Source organism: Mycetomoellerius zeteki, unplaced genomic scaffold (assembly GCF_001594055.1).
Source record: "Mycetomoellerius zeteki isolate Tzet28-1 unplaced genomic scaffold, Tzet1.0 scaffold135, whole genome shotgun sequence".
Lineage (NCBI taxonomy): Eukaryota > Metazoa > Arthropoda > Insecta > Hymenoptera > Formicidae > Mycetomoellerius > Mycetomoellerius zeteki.
Genome location: NW_017256287.1, coordinates 3071999 through 3088782, shown reverse-complemented (window position 1 = coordinate 3088782; position 16784 = coordinate 3071999). Strand labels below are relative to the sequence as shown.

The following is a 16784-nucleotide window of genomic DNA, read 5'->3' as shown; positions in this document are numbered from 1 at the left end:
GTCACGATAACAATTATTGTTGTTTATCTTCTCTGTTGATGCAGATTCTTATGAATGCTTTTCAATTTTGCTTCGATGATCTGTAATAATTAAAAATGATAATTATTGCAAGTATCGGTAATGCAATGATAGTATATTTATTGCTATCAAATATATTCAACCAAAAATATTACAATTGACTATTACTTGAAAAAGATGGTTTCCAACTTGGAGTTATATCCTCCAGCATGTGGTCTTTTTCGAAAGCGTCAACGGGCCTTTCTTTAATGGAACTATCTGCGTCTGTTTCAGGATTGTTTCATTTTCACTCGTTTCTATTTCACGTTGTGAAAATGAACGCTTGAGACGTCGCATGCCTTGATCGTAATTGAAGTTAACTAAAATATTAATGATTGGTATATTTTGGCTTCGAGGAGTCTCGATCTTAGCTCTCTTCTTACGGCCCGCGCCAAACGTGCGCCAGGCGAGATGCCGTGCGCCTCAAGAGCGACGCGAATTGTACGCGCGCCCCGGCGCAATGGGTAAAAAAAGTCCACGTTTTGGACAAAAATCGACCGACAATATAATTCTTAACCGATTTCAAAATTTTTTTTAATTCACTTGTATTGAAATGCTCCATGGCAAATGTTGCGCCTTTTTTTAAACAAAGCTCAAATTGAAAATGGCGACAATCTTTGAGGAATTATGGAGTTTGGCAACTCCTGCAGTTCCAGAGTTTCTCTTTCCGAATGTTCCGACGAAAATGAATGTCGATCGCGATATGTATGGACTCGATAACCGTATCCGTAGAACTATGGCGCATAAAAGGGTGATCCCTCTCGACGCGGTCGTCGTCGAGACCCTCCTCCATGGAAGCGTCGTGCTCGGTGCTATCCCCATCGAAATCGTCCGCTTTCCTTCGCTCCAGTTCCTGAATTCGCAGTTGTAGTTGTAATATAATCTCATCACGTTTACGTATTTCTAGTTCTAGCGACATGAATTATCGCTTGAATTTACTCTGTATGTTCTTCTGCAACATCAAAAGCGGTGGTATGTCACACGGCAGTAGGGAACTTCTGCAAACGGAGTTAGATAATTGATGGACTTAGGTGATTCCGAAATATGGGTCAACGTCTCGATAAGACGCTATGACTCCGTTTTCAAGAGTCGTACGATCGTGCGCTCTATTTTGGGTCAAGGAACTGAATCCCTTTTACCCGGGACAGGATCGTGTGCGAATCTATATTAGCAAGGTCGAAATATGAGGAAATAATAAAAGAAATTAAGACCAAAATATTCTAGTTATATATATAAACATTATATTTTTATTAATTAGTGATTCATACTAATAACTCAATTTTAAGTTCTTATTAACAATCTTACGTTTTAAAATTAAATTACTTAATTTGACAGATGTTTATTTAACAGATGTAATGTTTTTTAAAAGAGTGAATGGTGTGAGAACGTTGCGGTGTATATGTGTGTATGTATTCGCGAACATTAATGCGGACCTGGACAATAAAAATTTAAGAAAATAGTGTCGTGAAATTAGATGGGTGATGTGTGTATGTTCAACGGAAGTAAAGTGCAGGGCGGATGGAAATTAAATTAAGGTAATTACTGGGTTTCATTAACAGTACGAGAAGAGGTAGGAAAGAAATTCAGAAAGAAAGCCATCGGGACTAATAAAGGATGAGGAGAATGGGGCAGGGATAAGAGCCTCTAGAGATTGTTCGGTTATGGTGTTTCAGACTTGGTCGGGATCTGAATTTTCGAAATTTATAGTTAAGGTGTCTGGGGGAAGAGGATCGGTGGAAACTTGGAATTGTGAAAAAAAGGAATTTAAGGATTGGTGATAGCTGTGGTGATAATGGTAACGAGGACGAGGTGGGGGAATTTCGGCTATGAACTCCACGCTCAAGGTCAAGTCAGCGGGAGAGGGAGGACTAGAAGAAGGGTGAGTGTCGGGAAAAATACGTTGAGTTCAAATAGACGAGATGGATTCTGTGCTAAATCATTGTTTCGTAGTTTTACCGGGTCATGCAAATTTTTCGCTTTATGTAGGTGGGTAGGAAGTCATTTTTTGAGAAGGGTTAGTTGGGTTAGAAGGGTGGAGTATGGTTTGTTGGGTAAAGTGGATATGAGACATTTGGTGTGACTTATATGTCACGGTTTTTCTTATTATGAATAATAACACTCCTGTTGTGCTTCGTGTCACGTGTGTAATGCAGCAGTACTATGTATCGTTGCAGTACTATGTAGTTCGTAAAATCGGTTCAGCCATTACTGAGTAACAATAATATACAGGTGAGCGTCATGTTGATATTTTTATGTACCAATCGTAAGATGATGGATATGGAGATGGAATTTTATTCCATTTGACGCCATATTGAATTTTGGCTTCGTAATTGCGGTACAGACTTATAGATGGCAACACTGAAATACTATAAACGCTGTACACACTTCATGAATGAAATTGGACGTACCTGTTTTGCATGTATATACCATATATAGTGTAGCGGTTCGAGATCTTTTGAATGTGAGACCCCAGACTTCTATAAATCTGTGTGCGAGACTTTGTACGAAGTATGTACCTTTGCGTAATGTATTAAGCCTAATGTATTTGCTATTGAAAAGCACAGGCAACAGAAACAAAGTATAGAAGATTTCAATCTATCATAAATTGTATATCAAAATGTGGCAACGTACGTTGAAATGTGTTCTTTATTCTCTGTTCCCAATGCCTGTACTTTTTATTATGTCTCAGACTTTACGCCAAAACAAAAGTAACATGATCGTCTGTGCGCAACGTTTTATTGTGTTTGTTATTTGTTATATATATATTTTGTAATTCCCTTTATGAATGAATATGTACTGCAGATAATTCATTTTGCATTTCATCATACAGTTATATTTTATTATTATTATTAATATTGTAAAAATAAAGGTTCAAAACAGATATATCTATTTTGAATACATTAACATACCTAGTAAACATGATGACATCGGTTTGTCTGGTGGCCAATATACTTTTTTTCTTGTATGATCAGTAAACCACTTGCTATTTACAATTCTTACTTCGTTTTCATCATTTGTTGAATTATTCTCGAATTCCACAATAACAAATGCCATGTTTTAAATAAAAATACGAAAGATGAAATTTAAATAAAGTAATGAATAAGTATATATTAGATGTGTGCATAAGGTCGTAAAGTTCTGTGACAAATTATACGTACAAAAGACGTACATTGTAGGTCACTTGACGTCAGTGGTCATGAAATTACGTACTTTTAACGTCATTAATACGTCATCTGTTTGTTGGGTGGCTAATAAATACATATATTTACGCTTTTTTATATCCAGAATTCTTCCTCATACCTTTATTTTATTTGTTATAAAAAATATTGCACTTTATATTTTATATATAATAATTTTTTAATGTCATAATTTCTATTATTTTGTTATACAAAAATAAAAAAATATGTAAATATCATCAATATGTACATATCATGTAATAGTTATTAAATCTTGAATATAATATTTATATTTATACAAATTTATGCGTTAAAAAGTACTTTTCATAAAAATTATAGTAAATATATATTTACTATACAGTAGAATCCCATTTATCCGAGCTTCGATTAACCAATGCTCCGCGTAATCTGAGGCACCAAATTCATCTGAGAACTCCGTATTAACTGAGGCGGTAGCTCGGATAATACGGAAAAACTCAGATAATACGGAATGAAGTCATAAGCGCGCTTCGTTGTTGTTATTACGTTTTCAAATACATACATACATAGAAATAAAAACAGCCTTTGTGTTGTATTTTCCGTATTATCCGAGATTTCGGTTATCCGAAGTAGGCCACATTACTTCGAATAAATGAGGTTCTGCTATATCTTATTTAATACGCATTTAAGTAATTATTATTATACGAAATAAAGGTATTTTAATCATTTTGGCTTACATGATATCTATTTTGTTTCAAAACTTTATGTAAAGAAGCTGCGAAAATATAAAAATTGCAATTATATGAAATTAGCAGACTGAAGCGTGCGCCGCCGCTTTTATTGTACTTTGCACCGTACTGCGTGTATTTCTGATCAAAGTTACACCATGTTATGTATTTTTAACCACTGATGCTAAATTGCAAATAAACGCGAGTACTGACCAAAGTGTTGAACAATCATTATACCATGTAATATTTTCTCATATATTTATACTAGGACGATAATTAATTGTTTTCTAATCATGCAAGCGATTATCCGTATTGAGATCGCGTGCAGCTTCAACTTGAAGCTGATAAGGCATCAATAGTTCGGTAAATAAATTCATTTTTACTATATATTACGTAAAGCTAATTTAATCTACAAAAATTAAAAAAGAGAAGTTGAGCGTTAGTTGCATTAATATTAATTAATGCAATTAAAGTTACAGTTAAAGCGTTTTGTTCAAAACATAAAATCAGAGATAGATGAAAGCACTATATTTCTTTTGAATATTGTTTTATTTTTCAATTGAAAAGAGAATTTTCTTATTTTGGACATATATTTTTCGGAATATCCTGTGTAAACATTCGTACACAATTTACTTTAGAAAAAAGCCTTGTTTACAATGTCAAAATTTTTTTGCTTTAATCAATAGTATTAATCCTAGAAAATATACTCGTAAAGTTTTAGACCGAAATTCGAAATAATTTTGTAGTTATAATTTGAGGAATACACGTCGCACAGGTGGGAGCGCCCATTGTGCTCCGCTTCTCGATCCCTAGCATGGCATTATTGACCTTAGCAGATATTTATTTTCGAAGAAGGCACGCGAAACTCACAAACGAGAATTTTAATTCCACTATTTGGCGCCTCGCTCCGAAATACTTATTCTAGCGCAAAAATTATCGAAATCGCCGCCTTCGTTGCTGCATGTGCCTTCAATGAAGGATATTCTAGCATTTTAAAGATAATGCAGTTGCTGAAAATAAATATTGGCCAATATTGTAAAATATTGGCCGACAATGGGTGCTTTCCATTTGATGACACAAGTCGACACAAGTATCGTTCCATCTTTATCACTCTCTGAATATCAAGAGGATAGAACAACGCTTGTGTCGATTTGTGTCGACTTGTGTCATCAAATGGAAAGCACTCAATTACGACGAGCGAATTACGAGGCAGGAACGGTGCCGATTAAGCAGAAAGAGGCTCGTATAGCTCGTAGATTGCAATTAACGCAACAAAACGAGTTTTATGAGGAAGCAGAAGGTTTGCTGTATAAATCTATATGGAATAGCAGATTAACGGTAAGTTGCCAAAAAATACTACTTTTCGATACCGAAAACTTTAAACGCGTTTTTCTCAAAACTACTTTTTCAAAATTGGCATGCAAGATTACTCAAGAACTATTTGACCAATCGACTTCTTGTAAAATTTTTTAGTTACGTGATTGTCAATTATCTTAGATGAACTAAAAACGTTTATTAAAAAATTAGTATAAACCATTATTTCTGCATATATAAATCGAAATTTTTTGTTCAAAATCGTTACTTGTTTTCAAAGTTCACAATTCTTGCAATTTGATACTTTTCTCCTATTTTTTTAGTTTATCAAGAATAAAATATTATCTAATTAAAAAAATTTTTAGTTTTTTTGTTTCAGACAAGAAATACAAGCTCCAAATTGCATGCCAATTTATAACTTCGATGTTGAAGCACAATATTGATTAGTAAATAACTTTTTATTATAGTCATTATTTATATTTATTAAAAAATTATTTTATATTCTTCAAATATACAACAAATCACTCTTAAAGTTTTGGAAATATCAGCTTCATGATTTGTTCATAAAAAATTCACAAACAAACAGCTACTTTTCGACGTTCTAAAACAGGTTCTCTCCTTTAGTGGCTCAATGTAGGACGTTGACCATCTATCCGTCGAAGCTAATATGTTCTACGAAAGTACCATTTACGTTTTTTTTATTAATAAACTGCAGTACACATATGAATTGTATCAAAATTGGTTCGACAATTTTCGAATAGCTTATTTTACGTAGTACAGAAGATATAAGCAAATAAAATTATCCATCTGTTTTGAAAACATTGCGCAGTTTCTATACTTCTGTTATGAAAACTGTATATACAATTGTGACACATCTTACAAAATTTTAACTACTGACACATCGAAGCGGCGAATAAATATAAAATACGAACCAACAACTTCATTGACCACAAGTTCTCTCGCGAGAATAGGATACATTCGTATAAATAGGGTATAAATTGCGATAATTACTGTAATTAGGATGTATATAGACTAGGCACAGTGTCCTGCGAAATACGATTGAAAATATTCGTTTTCGTGTTTCTCCTGCTGCTGCATTGTGACGTCTTACGTTACATTCAAATTTTTGCAAATCTGAGGATGTAATTGGAGATTAACGGATTCATTAGTGACACAGTTTTGCATTTTAAATTTAGAACTTAAAATAATCAGGAATTTATAAATCCAAAGATTCTGTAAGATTATTTAAATGCCATAGATGCAGGGGCGCCAACTTGCCGATTAGCCGTATGAAGATTGGACCAGCGTTGCTGGTCCAATATGAAAAATAAACGTATCCCTATATTTTCCATCCAGCTTCTCATTAACGATCTTTTTTTGCGTCCGAAGCGAAAATAAACTCCCAACTCCCCTCTGACAAACCAGTAGCTGAATACAACGATATCTTTCTAATAATAAACTATATAGTTTCTCCATTGCAAATTCTATCAAAAATCATGCCCACTAAGCACTACGAAATTCCTACTTTATTACATCTTTCCTTTACAAAATAATTTTTCTATCCGAGACGATCTTCAAAATCTCCGAATGTACGGATAATAAATTATTGGATGCGCAGCACTTTTCTGCAACAATTCATCGTCAAAATGTTAAATAATGAAATACATGAAGAAAAATGTCAGACGAATCACAGACGAGTCTACGTATGACATATTGCAGAATCTTTTCGGAATTGTTGCACATGAGACTTGAAAGGTTGAAACATTTCTGAAAGCTTTCCGCAATAATCGGTGCTGTATGGGTGGGTACTTGGTTATTTTAAAAAATTGTTCATGTGTGGAATTTCACACACGAAAAATTCTAACGTGTGGAGTACTCCACACACTTCCTACAAAAGTTGGCGCCCATGCATAGATGCAATTGTCCGTAAATCCGAGACTTGATAAAGCTGTATCCGTAACTCTTGAGACCCGTACGTCTAAGAATGACTGACTAGATCAAAAGCACAGGAAAATAAAACGAAATTACAATTGTAATTACTATTCGACGCGCTGGATGCGCATAATCTCGCGGAAACATTTGCAAACTTACGATTGCAAATAAATATTTATTTCTTTACGGGGCACCCTATATCCAAACGCTAACAGCTACTTAATAGTAGATATTATATTTGTCATTCGTTATTAACACTTTGTGCTCGAGCTGTAAAGTCAGAGTTCATTTAAAACCCGTTAATTTGTGAAGTATTAATCTTTTCACATATCTCTCCGATTTAATAAATAAGGCATATAAAGCATCCTCAAAATGTAATTTACAAAAAAATTACGAAATCTTTATTTTTAAATTAAAAATATATAAAATGACAGAGTATTTTCATTTTTACATTGTTTTGTAATATTTTATACGTATACAGTAATATTCGAGTAAAATTATAACTTTTCGTCGGTTATATTTTCAGATAATACTCGAGTGCAAAATGTTAATGTTAAAAAAATTGTATCGGCTATATGATGTATCGTATATCGGCAGTCCATAGCGATAAATGTGTCCGTAACGTTGACAAACAGAAATTACGTCAATACAAGTTATATTCATGAACGACAAGATAATTTCTAAATATTTCTTCAAGTCTTAAGCTTATAGATCCGAGACTTTCGCGTTTTAAGGATCGCATGTTTAAGTTTATCATTTAAAAATCTAAAAATTCAAGAAAATCTTTCAAATGATTTAGACAATCCGATGATTTATAATTATAAGCCAAAAATTCGATATTGGAAGTGTTTTGATGCTAAAATATTCATAAATGAGATCTAAAAATTCTTGAATTCGATAATATAATTCAGTGCTCACAAGGATTTGTACATTTTGAGCCGATTCGGTCGGGCCTCCGAGCTTCGAGCGGTGATGGAGGTCGCGCGCCGGAATCGGCCCAAAATGTGTAAATCCTTGCGAGCACTGATATAATTGATCACAACAGCGTCATTCATGGCTGCATGGTATCTCGATAAAATCTAAAAATTCACGCGATATAAAAGAAAAAAACGAGGGATCGATCGATCTCCGTGAGATCAGTAACAGATCCGTGATAAGTACAGATATAAATTACTAGTGACATTTACAAGAGATACAAGCGGATCATTGACTTACAATCCGCGGCACTTGTTATCACACAGCTCGCGTTATCACTGTACAAAATATCGATTTTATTTCTAGTTCGCGTAAAGTCTTGAGCAATTTTCGTCGAGAGAATACGAAGGACGGAACCGTTTCTCCGTCGTCTTCTGTCGCGAAATAGACTGCTCTCACTTGGGAGATGACTTAAACGTTCAAGTCCTCCCAATCCTCGATTTGCCGAGGAGTAAGCTCGATTGTAATCCTGGTCAAAGTGCGTAGAAGATCGTGTAATCTCGATGGAAGGGGATTCGCTTGTAAGTCGATGAATTCTAGAACAGGTGCGTGACTGAGCCTCTCGACGTCAACATCTACAGAATAAAATCAACAATATTATTGTTAAGTCACTTTAAGAAAATTTATTAGTTTAGATAATTCGAAAATTGTCCTTTTATTTTGATCGTGATGAAAATGCAATAATTAGTATAAAATCTTTTTTTTTTCGCGCGATTTGCAGTATTAGCAATCAAAATTATTCAATTTCAGTCCTTGTAGTACATTTGATATTGATATTTCTTATAATATCTAAATTCTATTTATAGAATTCTCTATATATGACTCTGTTCTAAGTTTTAACAACTACATTATTTTTGAACATTTTCCTAAAAATAAAAGAATATCCTAATAATAAGATACTCATTCAGGGAGGAGTATATGTATTATACCTGTTAATTGTTTGAGGTACTAATAATATACGATGAAAATCTTTCATAATCATAAATTAATCGGTACTAACTGATGATAAAATTGTTGTTAGCAAGAAGTCGTTTCAGGTGCGGTATCCGCCAAGCCACAGATGGTAGAGCGATGAAAGTGTTGTGCGAGATATCGAGTCTCTCCAGAGCTTGCAGTTCGGCCAACTCTTCAGGCAGTTTGCTCATCTGATTGTGGCTTAAATTCAGTTCTGCAAACGTGTTTTGTTGAATAATTTGAGATTTTAAGCGAGAATTTTCTCAAAGATAAATTTTATATGAATGGAGAAAAAGACAGCAATCTGAAACTACTCTATATAACTTATCACTCACCAGTGATTAATGAAAATTTCACGGCAAATTTAGCTGGAATTTTTGTGATCACATTGCCGGAGAGGTCACATCTCTTCAGCTCCGTGTGCCGCATCAGATGGTAGACTGCGTCTGGGATTTGCATGAGTTGGCACTCCGACAAGTCTAAAAAGTAAAACGAAAGAACGTACAATTTTCTGAAAAAAATATATATGTAATACTGTCTTTAAATTATTATTCTCCAAGATTCCGTTAAATTTCTGCCGCTTACATAAATTAAAATAAACTTTTGAAATAACAATTTTAGTATTAAATTCTATGAAATAAATATGTTTAAAAATAAAAATTAATATTTTTTATTTTCTTTGAAAGGAGGACTGATTGCATATCCTTCATAAATACTGAAAGTGAAGGCCATTGTTCACTGTGATCTTACATCTTTCAAAATATATCCTATAATTCATCATTATATAAATGTCCCTCTTTTTTAATGCTTATTCATTCGATTTTACTTTAAAATATCCTATTTTAATCATTATATAAATGTCCCTCTCTTTTAATGCTCAATAATAATCGTTAAATATCAACATTCTAGTGAAAAAATATTAGCTGAAATAATTAATTCTTTTCCCAAAATAAAATAAAATTTTTAATATATCAAAAGAGAACTAGGACCAAAATAAATTTTTATTCTTCCAATATCTTATCTTATAGCCTAGTTTGACGCACGAATTCCCTTTATACGATTAAAGTTGAACAGAGAATATGAACAAAAAATATTGAGAGCGAGAGATTTTCTCGCTGTCAAATATCGATAGCATCAGTTAAATTGTAATAATACAATTGTAAAAGTGTTCCGTCTTGAAAAAAAAATGGGAAAACGCCAGTCTAAGCGCATCATAACTGCTGAAAGTGCACTTAACGTCAGTGCACCGCGTTTCACGCTTTCTCTGGCGCGGTTTCCAGTACGGAAGACCGTTCGTCGTTGAAGCTAACTCGAACGCGAGAACTGAGAACGCGTTATGGAACAAATGCATTCCGCATTATATATTTATCAATCATCGCGATCATTATAACATCGGAGCGCGCAGTTCCGGGAAAATAACAAACCGCGGAATTGTCCGATTTAGCAATCCATCAAGGAACAATTTAAACGTACACTTGTTAACGCTTCGTGAAGTCAAACAAAGAATTTCAATCAAATTCCAATAATTGAGAAAAATAGCTTTCTTTATTCTCTACATGTATAATAAAGAATATTTTCTTTTCCTTTGTTTCTTATATCAAAGCTATTACAGAGTTCGATTAAGAGAGATAAAATTAAGTCTGCTTTTTATTCCCTTACTAGATTGCACTAAAACTTTCTTTCTCGCTTTCGTCAATCTTTCGTAAATAACAAACATATACCTATTTTACTTTATGTTTCACAAATGTCATAAATACACGAACACTTACACAAGTAGGTATACTAGTTCAGCTATTATAGAAAACAGATCTAATGTCGTAAAAAGTAAAAATTGTTTTGCAAATCTGAGTGCTCTGTTGAATATCGAAATCTCTAAAATCTGACGTAAAGAGAAAACTGTAGAATGAAATTTCTTCGAATTGAGCATTGTACCAGTCCAGTCACATTTTCATAATTATTGCTATAATGTTCCAGTCGTGCACCAATGCGAAACGCGTTACGAAAACATGTAGAAATCTCACTGTGACGAATCCGTTAATAATTAATAACCTTTCTGCCAAATTTTAAACGCGAGTAAAAGCCATTATATTTATAAAAATTTTAGTCATAAATGTAAGACCGTAAACAAATCGACTAATCACATACGAGCGTTTTAAAACGTGAGATCGCAATTTTGATTGTGATTAGTCGATTTGCTTGAAACTTTACAATTATGGCTAAAATTTTTGTACATGTAATGGCTTTAAATCGAATCAAGAACGATCGCTTTCTCTGAAAATCTATAATTTACCGAGGTTCTCGTTCTCCTGCGCTTCCTCGCAGCGAAGAATCACTCTTGTTACAGCGTTTGCCATTTTGGCTGTCGTACTGACTCACCGGCACGTCTCCGACTGCGTTTGAAACATTTATTTCTGTGTGTGCCTGCCGAAATAAGTTCCACCACCTGGTCGACCGTGATATTCATCACGACTCATTCTCGGAAATCGGGTTATTGAAGAGAAGATCGAGAAGGTGCTACACTTTCCGCGATAGCCAAATGAACGCGCTATGATTACGCTAATTGTACGTTTTGCACCGATATCATAAGTCGAAGATTTAGAACATCTCTTGATAAATAAACGTTCGACGAACTTGGTCAACTAAAATTTTGGAGATTTTTTTCGACGTATGGCAAGGAGACAGGCGTGAAAATAGTCCTCAGATTGCTATTTGTTTATCACATTTCCGGACAGGTTGATTGCTCTTAATTACTTGACCTTGATGCACTTAATTTGGATAAAATCCGATAAAATATATTTTTATGAATCATAATGTTTTTATCGGATATCTTAAACTTGTACGATTATTTCTTGATTCTTATCAAAAATTTTGTGAATTCAAATTTTGAATATTCATTATTGATAAGAATAAAAAAATAATCATATATATAAGTTCAAGATCTCTGATAAAAACATCATGACTCATACAAATACAGTGTATCAAAATTAAGTACAAGGCCAAGTAATTGAGAGCTTGCTCAAAAATGATACCATGACGAACAAATAAATTGACTGATAACAGATAATTAAATTGATTGAAATGTAGGGTAAAGATAGAAAGAAACACGATTTAACACTTTTCTATGAAAATTATTATATTATGAAAATTTTTCCATTAATTCTTTAGACTCATTTTTATTTGAATTCAAAATAATCTTTTTCACAAGCAAAAGTATTTGGATTATCTATATTGCGTTGTTGCGGGACGCCTTATATAATTCAGGCAAAAGATAAACGAGGATAAAGTACTCGAATGCAGATTGTGCAATTAGTATGAGAGTCATTGTGTAATTAGTATGAAAGTTACTTCTCGCTGTTGCTCCCGCGGTTATAGTTAATGCACGTGCGATCGTTTTTCTTTATCAAAAAGTAGTATATAGAAAAGAGCCGATAGCAAGCTACCATTTAAGGTCGCGAGGCCCTATACGGAAACTTCTCGCGTCGTAGACTCATTTGTACGTTTTGCTTTGAAAAATTCCTGCATTTCTGGATTCGCACAAGATCGTTCTTGCGATGCACGAAAGCCTTAGCTCCGACATTTGTTAAAGCGAAACAGCGCTGCAGCGTTTACGTACAACCGTGATAAAAGAAAAGGATATTATAAAAAAATTTATTTTATGAACAGCTCATTTTTTATCTTATTGGATGCAATATTGGAGATTTAATAGCTAATTTTTATGTTCTAATTTAATATCAGTAAATAATATAAATATCAATTTATATTATATTTATATTATATATCTTTGTCAAGGTATGCAAATTTGTAAAATCACTCTACGAAATCAGAAATCTGTAAAGACTTGGTCTAGAATTAAAAATCATTGAAAGATCTATGGTATCAGAGATTTATTGTTAATGTTACGTAGTTTCTTTTTGTCACTTTATTTGTACTATAATGCGTCTCGTATTTAATATGTCAAGCTAGATAGTAAAAAGATTCATAAAAAGGAGGAAACGTAACCTTCTGGCAATATTCAGTGCGCGTAGATCAACATTACTAAGACTCTGCTTTACTATTCCGAGATCGACCTTTCGTGTATGCATTTGGTGTCCCGAAGATACGCACGATCAGTTCGGATAGCAGACGAAGATACGACCAGAGGACCACAGCTGTTCCACGAGGCTCACGATGTGAAAAGGAAAGAGACAAAGGCCGGATATACGCGTTGTATAACGCAATGTTTATCCAGTCAATTATCTATGCTGGAGTTGTGAAGCGAACATTTCACTTTTATCCGAGTTGATGCTCGAAAAACGTCACCTATTTATTTATCCATTCCTGCGTAATTCCTCCACAAACGAAATTTCATAGTCTTCAATTTTATTAATTGTTATAGTAACAACTTAGTTTGTAAATATCATAAATATTCTACTGATTTTTAATCTATATACGGAATCTAAATATAAAAATCTTTAAAACATAAATTATTTTTACATAACTGTGATTTATTGTTATGGTTATATATATCATTATGATCTGTTTCACAAGTGGTACATTATAGAAAAATTAAATGAGAAAAAAGAAAGATTTTTTTAGTCATTCATATATTTTTTTATACTGCTCATTATGATATATAATTGTATCTTTTTATCTCTAATGAAACTAATATGAAATTGCAAAGTAGAACGGAAATGTTCTTCACGTACTATATGATTGCTTTTACGCGATGAGTACGTTATTGGCATGATCCGTACTTTCTACGGAACTATGTTATAAGTTTTTTGCTGAACTGCAACAGGAAACCGTCAATATATTGCGTCTCGATCCTCGGCTCATCGTAGATCAATTTTTATTAGCTGTTCCTTGCTTCCTCTTTCTATTTTTCAATAACTGTAATGTTAGTGTTACGCGTGTAAGAAAAACGTATCACAAATCTTAAAGAAAGTAGAAGAGTTCGTTAGCTATACAAAGCAAACTGAGTCACCGATATTGCATTAGATAAGATAGATATTATTAACGTGACAATACTCAGAAATGCGTTGTTGCGATCTACCGCTTACCACTTGCGATATTTTTATCATAATCCGATAATTGATTTACACTGCGAATCTTATATATCGTAGAAACTACGTTTTATGGATCGTCAATTTCAGATTTACAGAACTTTCACAAGTTCTCCAATCGGATTTCTGATGTTACAGATTTTTAACAAATCTTTATTTCCATAATCATAAATATCGTGAATCTTTGTATTATAAACCGTTAATATCAGATCTTTACTATCCAGACCTTTAATATTAATCAAAACATATAAAGTTATTAATAAAATAGACACTAAATAGACTTTTTAACATCACATTTATTATTGCTGATTTTAAATATCATACTTATTTAAATTCAAAGAAAAGATGTTTCATATTACATTTTTTTATTGTAGATATTTGTCACTATATAAATTTTTATTCAATAAATTCTTATGGCTGCAATGTAAGTACTACATTTCTGATTTTGTAGAATCGTGATACTACCTACAAATTTTAAAAATTGAACTTATAAATTTGAACATTTATACGTATATATTTTGATTTCGTGAACATTTTCTCGGCACCACATTTTTTGTCTATATGATAAGCCCCAATTTTCAGGATTTTAAATTTTAGAAATTCTTGAATTTATTATTTTCCATATTTATTAAATTATAATCTGCGTTTAATTATAGTCTATACGCAATCGTGATCTACGAAGTACGTTTTATAAAGTAGGTGATGAGTCACAAGCACCGGAATTATTACAATATAAACAGTAAAAGTATTGCTGATCAAAGTCACAGTATGCGCAGACGGCGTGTTACAGATAAGGTAAAGTTATTTCAAATTAGGAATTAGTAAAACCGTGACACTGAGATACACATATGTATAATATATGATATATAAAAGTTCGACTTTTTCCTAAGACAACAATTTCTCTTATGAATAATTTTGAGTACGGTCAATGTGATGCTACAAATGCTTTGAACCATTCTTTAATTGATTAATTAGTAAACATTTTTTTTCTGATTGATCAATCAAATGCTCCAAAGCATTTGTAGTGACACTTCGCATCCTTTAATTACCCTTAGAAAAATTTAATATATGCCCACTACATTTCAGTATCAAAATTTATTAAACTTTATAATACCAAAAAATTAAAAAAATGTTTTAAAAATTCGAATTATCTTTTAATCATCTAAGAGAAAGTTTCACTATTTCTGATTAACTTAATCGGCTGATTATTCCATTGGAACTAATTAATCAATCGCATTTATCATTAATCAGAATGAATCAGAATTGACTAATCACAGTTAACGCTTAATTAACCAATTAAGCTAATAAAAATTATAAAACTGGCCTTCAGGAATATTGCAAAGATCTAGAATTCTTCCAGATATTAAAGGAAAATGTTCAAGATTTAAAACGCTTTTTAAATTGACTTTATGGTGTTCTTCACTTGATTTTACCTAAATTGCAGTTATCCTGGGCTTCCTCACATCGTGAAACCACCCGGATGATCGCCCGACCAGCCAGTTGAACGCAGACTGCCATCGCAACATTTCTCTCGCCTTGCTCCTGCGAGATCTGCTGCACCTCTCCTTCGTTATACGGCGGCCTCATGTTTCTTCACACTTCGTTGTACGATTACAATTGACGGCGACAAGCGCGCAAATATGAATTTCTCTTTCGAATTTATCGTATCGTAAATCAGCACCGATCTTCGTACACTTGAGGAACAATTTCTTTTACTGGATTTTTTGTAATCGCTAAAAGAACATTTTTATAAGCTTCAATTAAACGATAGTTAGTCTTTGTATAAATTTTACACCTGTTGATAGCTAGTCGCTACGAATCACTGGCAAAGATCTAAATCGTATCCGGCAAATCCGAAGATAGAAAGAATTTAGCTGAATAGAGAATTTATATAGTATATTTCAATTCAGTCGAAACAATTTCTTTCACATAGAAAATTTTGTCAGGATGAAAATCCGTGCAAATTGGATCCTAATGTTTGCGAATGTTCTTCTTTGTGAAAACTCCGTTTTTGCAATTTGGAATTCAAATTTAATTTGAATAAGACCAGAGCATTTCTCAAAAGATTATCCGGATTGAAAAAAACGTAGATTTTCAATTTCTTCACCGGGACACTTTCAGGATCTCGTACGAGATTTCAGGATGAAGTCCAAGACAGAGTCCACCTCAAGCACGATTCTCGAGGGATCTCCGTTCTCGCAAGCGAACTTCAGCGGAATGTAGATCCAGCTGACTTCCTGCGCGAATCTTTGTATGGACTTTACAAGACTTGATCCGTTTGACGTTCCTGAAGATCACGACGACCGAAGTCCGTTTCAGGTGACTCCGTCAACACTGCCTGCACGAGTGTACGCGGTGCTATTTAAGCCTTCGCCATTCTCCCCGCCATCGGGGAAGCGTCATGAAACAGCTGACTACTTTGTATGTGTGTGTATACCCACTCTCTATCTCTTTCTCTTTGTTTGAAAACAAACTCAGTCAGATGCACTGCGCGACATGCAAGCTGTCAAATTCGATGTCGGAATTTCCGCGTTAGAATCACGTTTATTCAAGGTTTTCCTGCTGTTTCAGGGTTTCTTCGGAATCTCTGCAGGTCTCTTTTATTTTGACATTCGAAGAAGAATTAT

At 33.5% G+C, this 16784-nt stretch overlaps 1 protein-coding gene across 2 annotated transcripts; it reads right to left on the bottom strand.

Moving 5' to 3' along the window:
• Positions 1-8039: 8039 nt before the first annotated feature.
• Sclp (leucine rich repeat containing protein 20 sclp) lies at positions 8040-16479 on the bottom strand. Of its 2 annotated transcripts, XM_018461933.1 has the most exons (5): positions 16265-16479; positions 15591-15890; positions 9451-9594; positions 9162-9329; positions 8040-8736 (listed from the first exon to the last, which is right to left on the bottom strand). In XM_018461933.1, the coding sequence occupies exons 2-5, from the start codon at positions 15742-15744 to the stop codon at positions 8573-8575; spliced, it is 630 nt and encodes a 209-aa protein (XP_018317435.1). In that variant the 5' UTR covers positions 15745-15890; positions 16265-16479; the 3' UTR covers positions 8040-8572. The 2 variants fall into 2 exon arrangements, with proteins under 2 accessions (XP_018317435.1, XP_018317436.1); XM_018461934.1 differs by lacking the exons at positions 15591-15890; positions 16265-16479 and adding an exon at positions 11406-11702.
• Between the last annotated feature and the right edge of the window lie 305 nt (positions 16480-16784).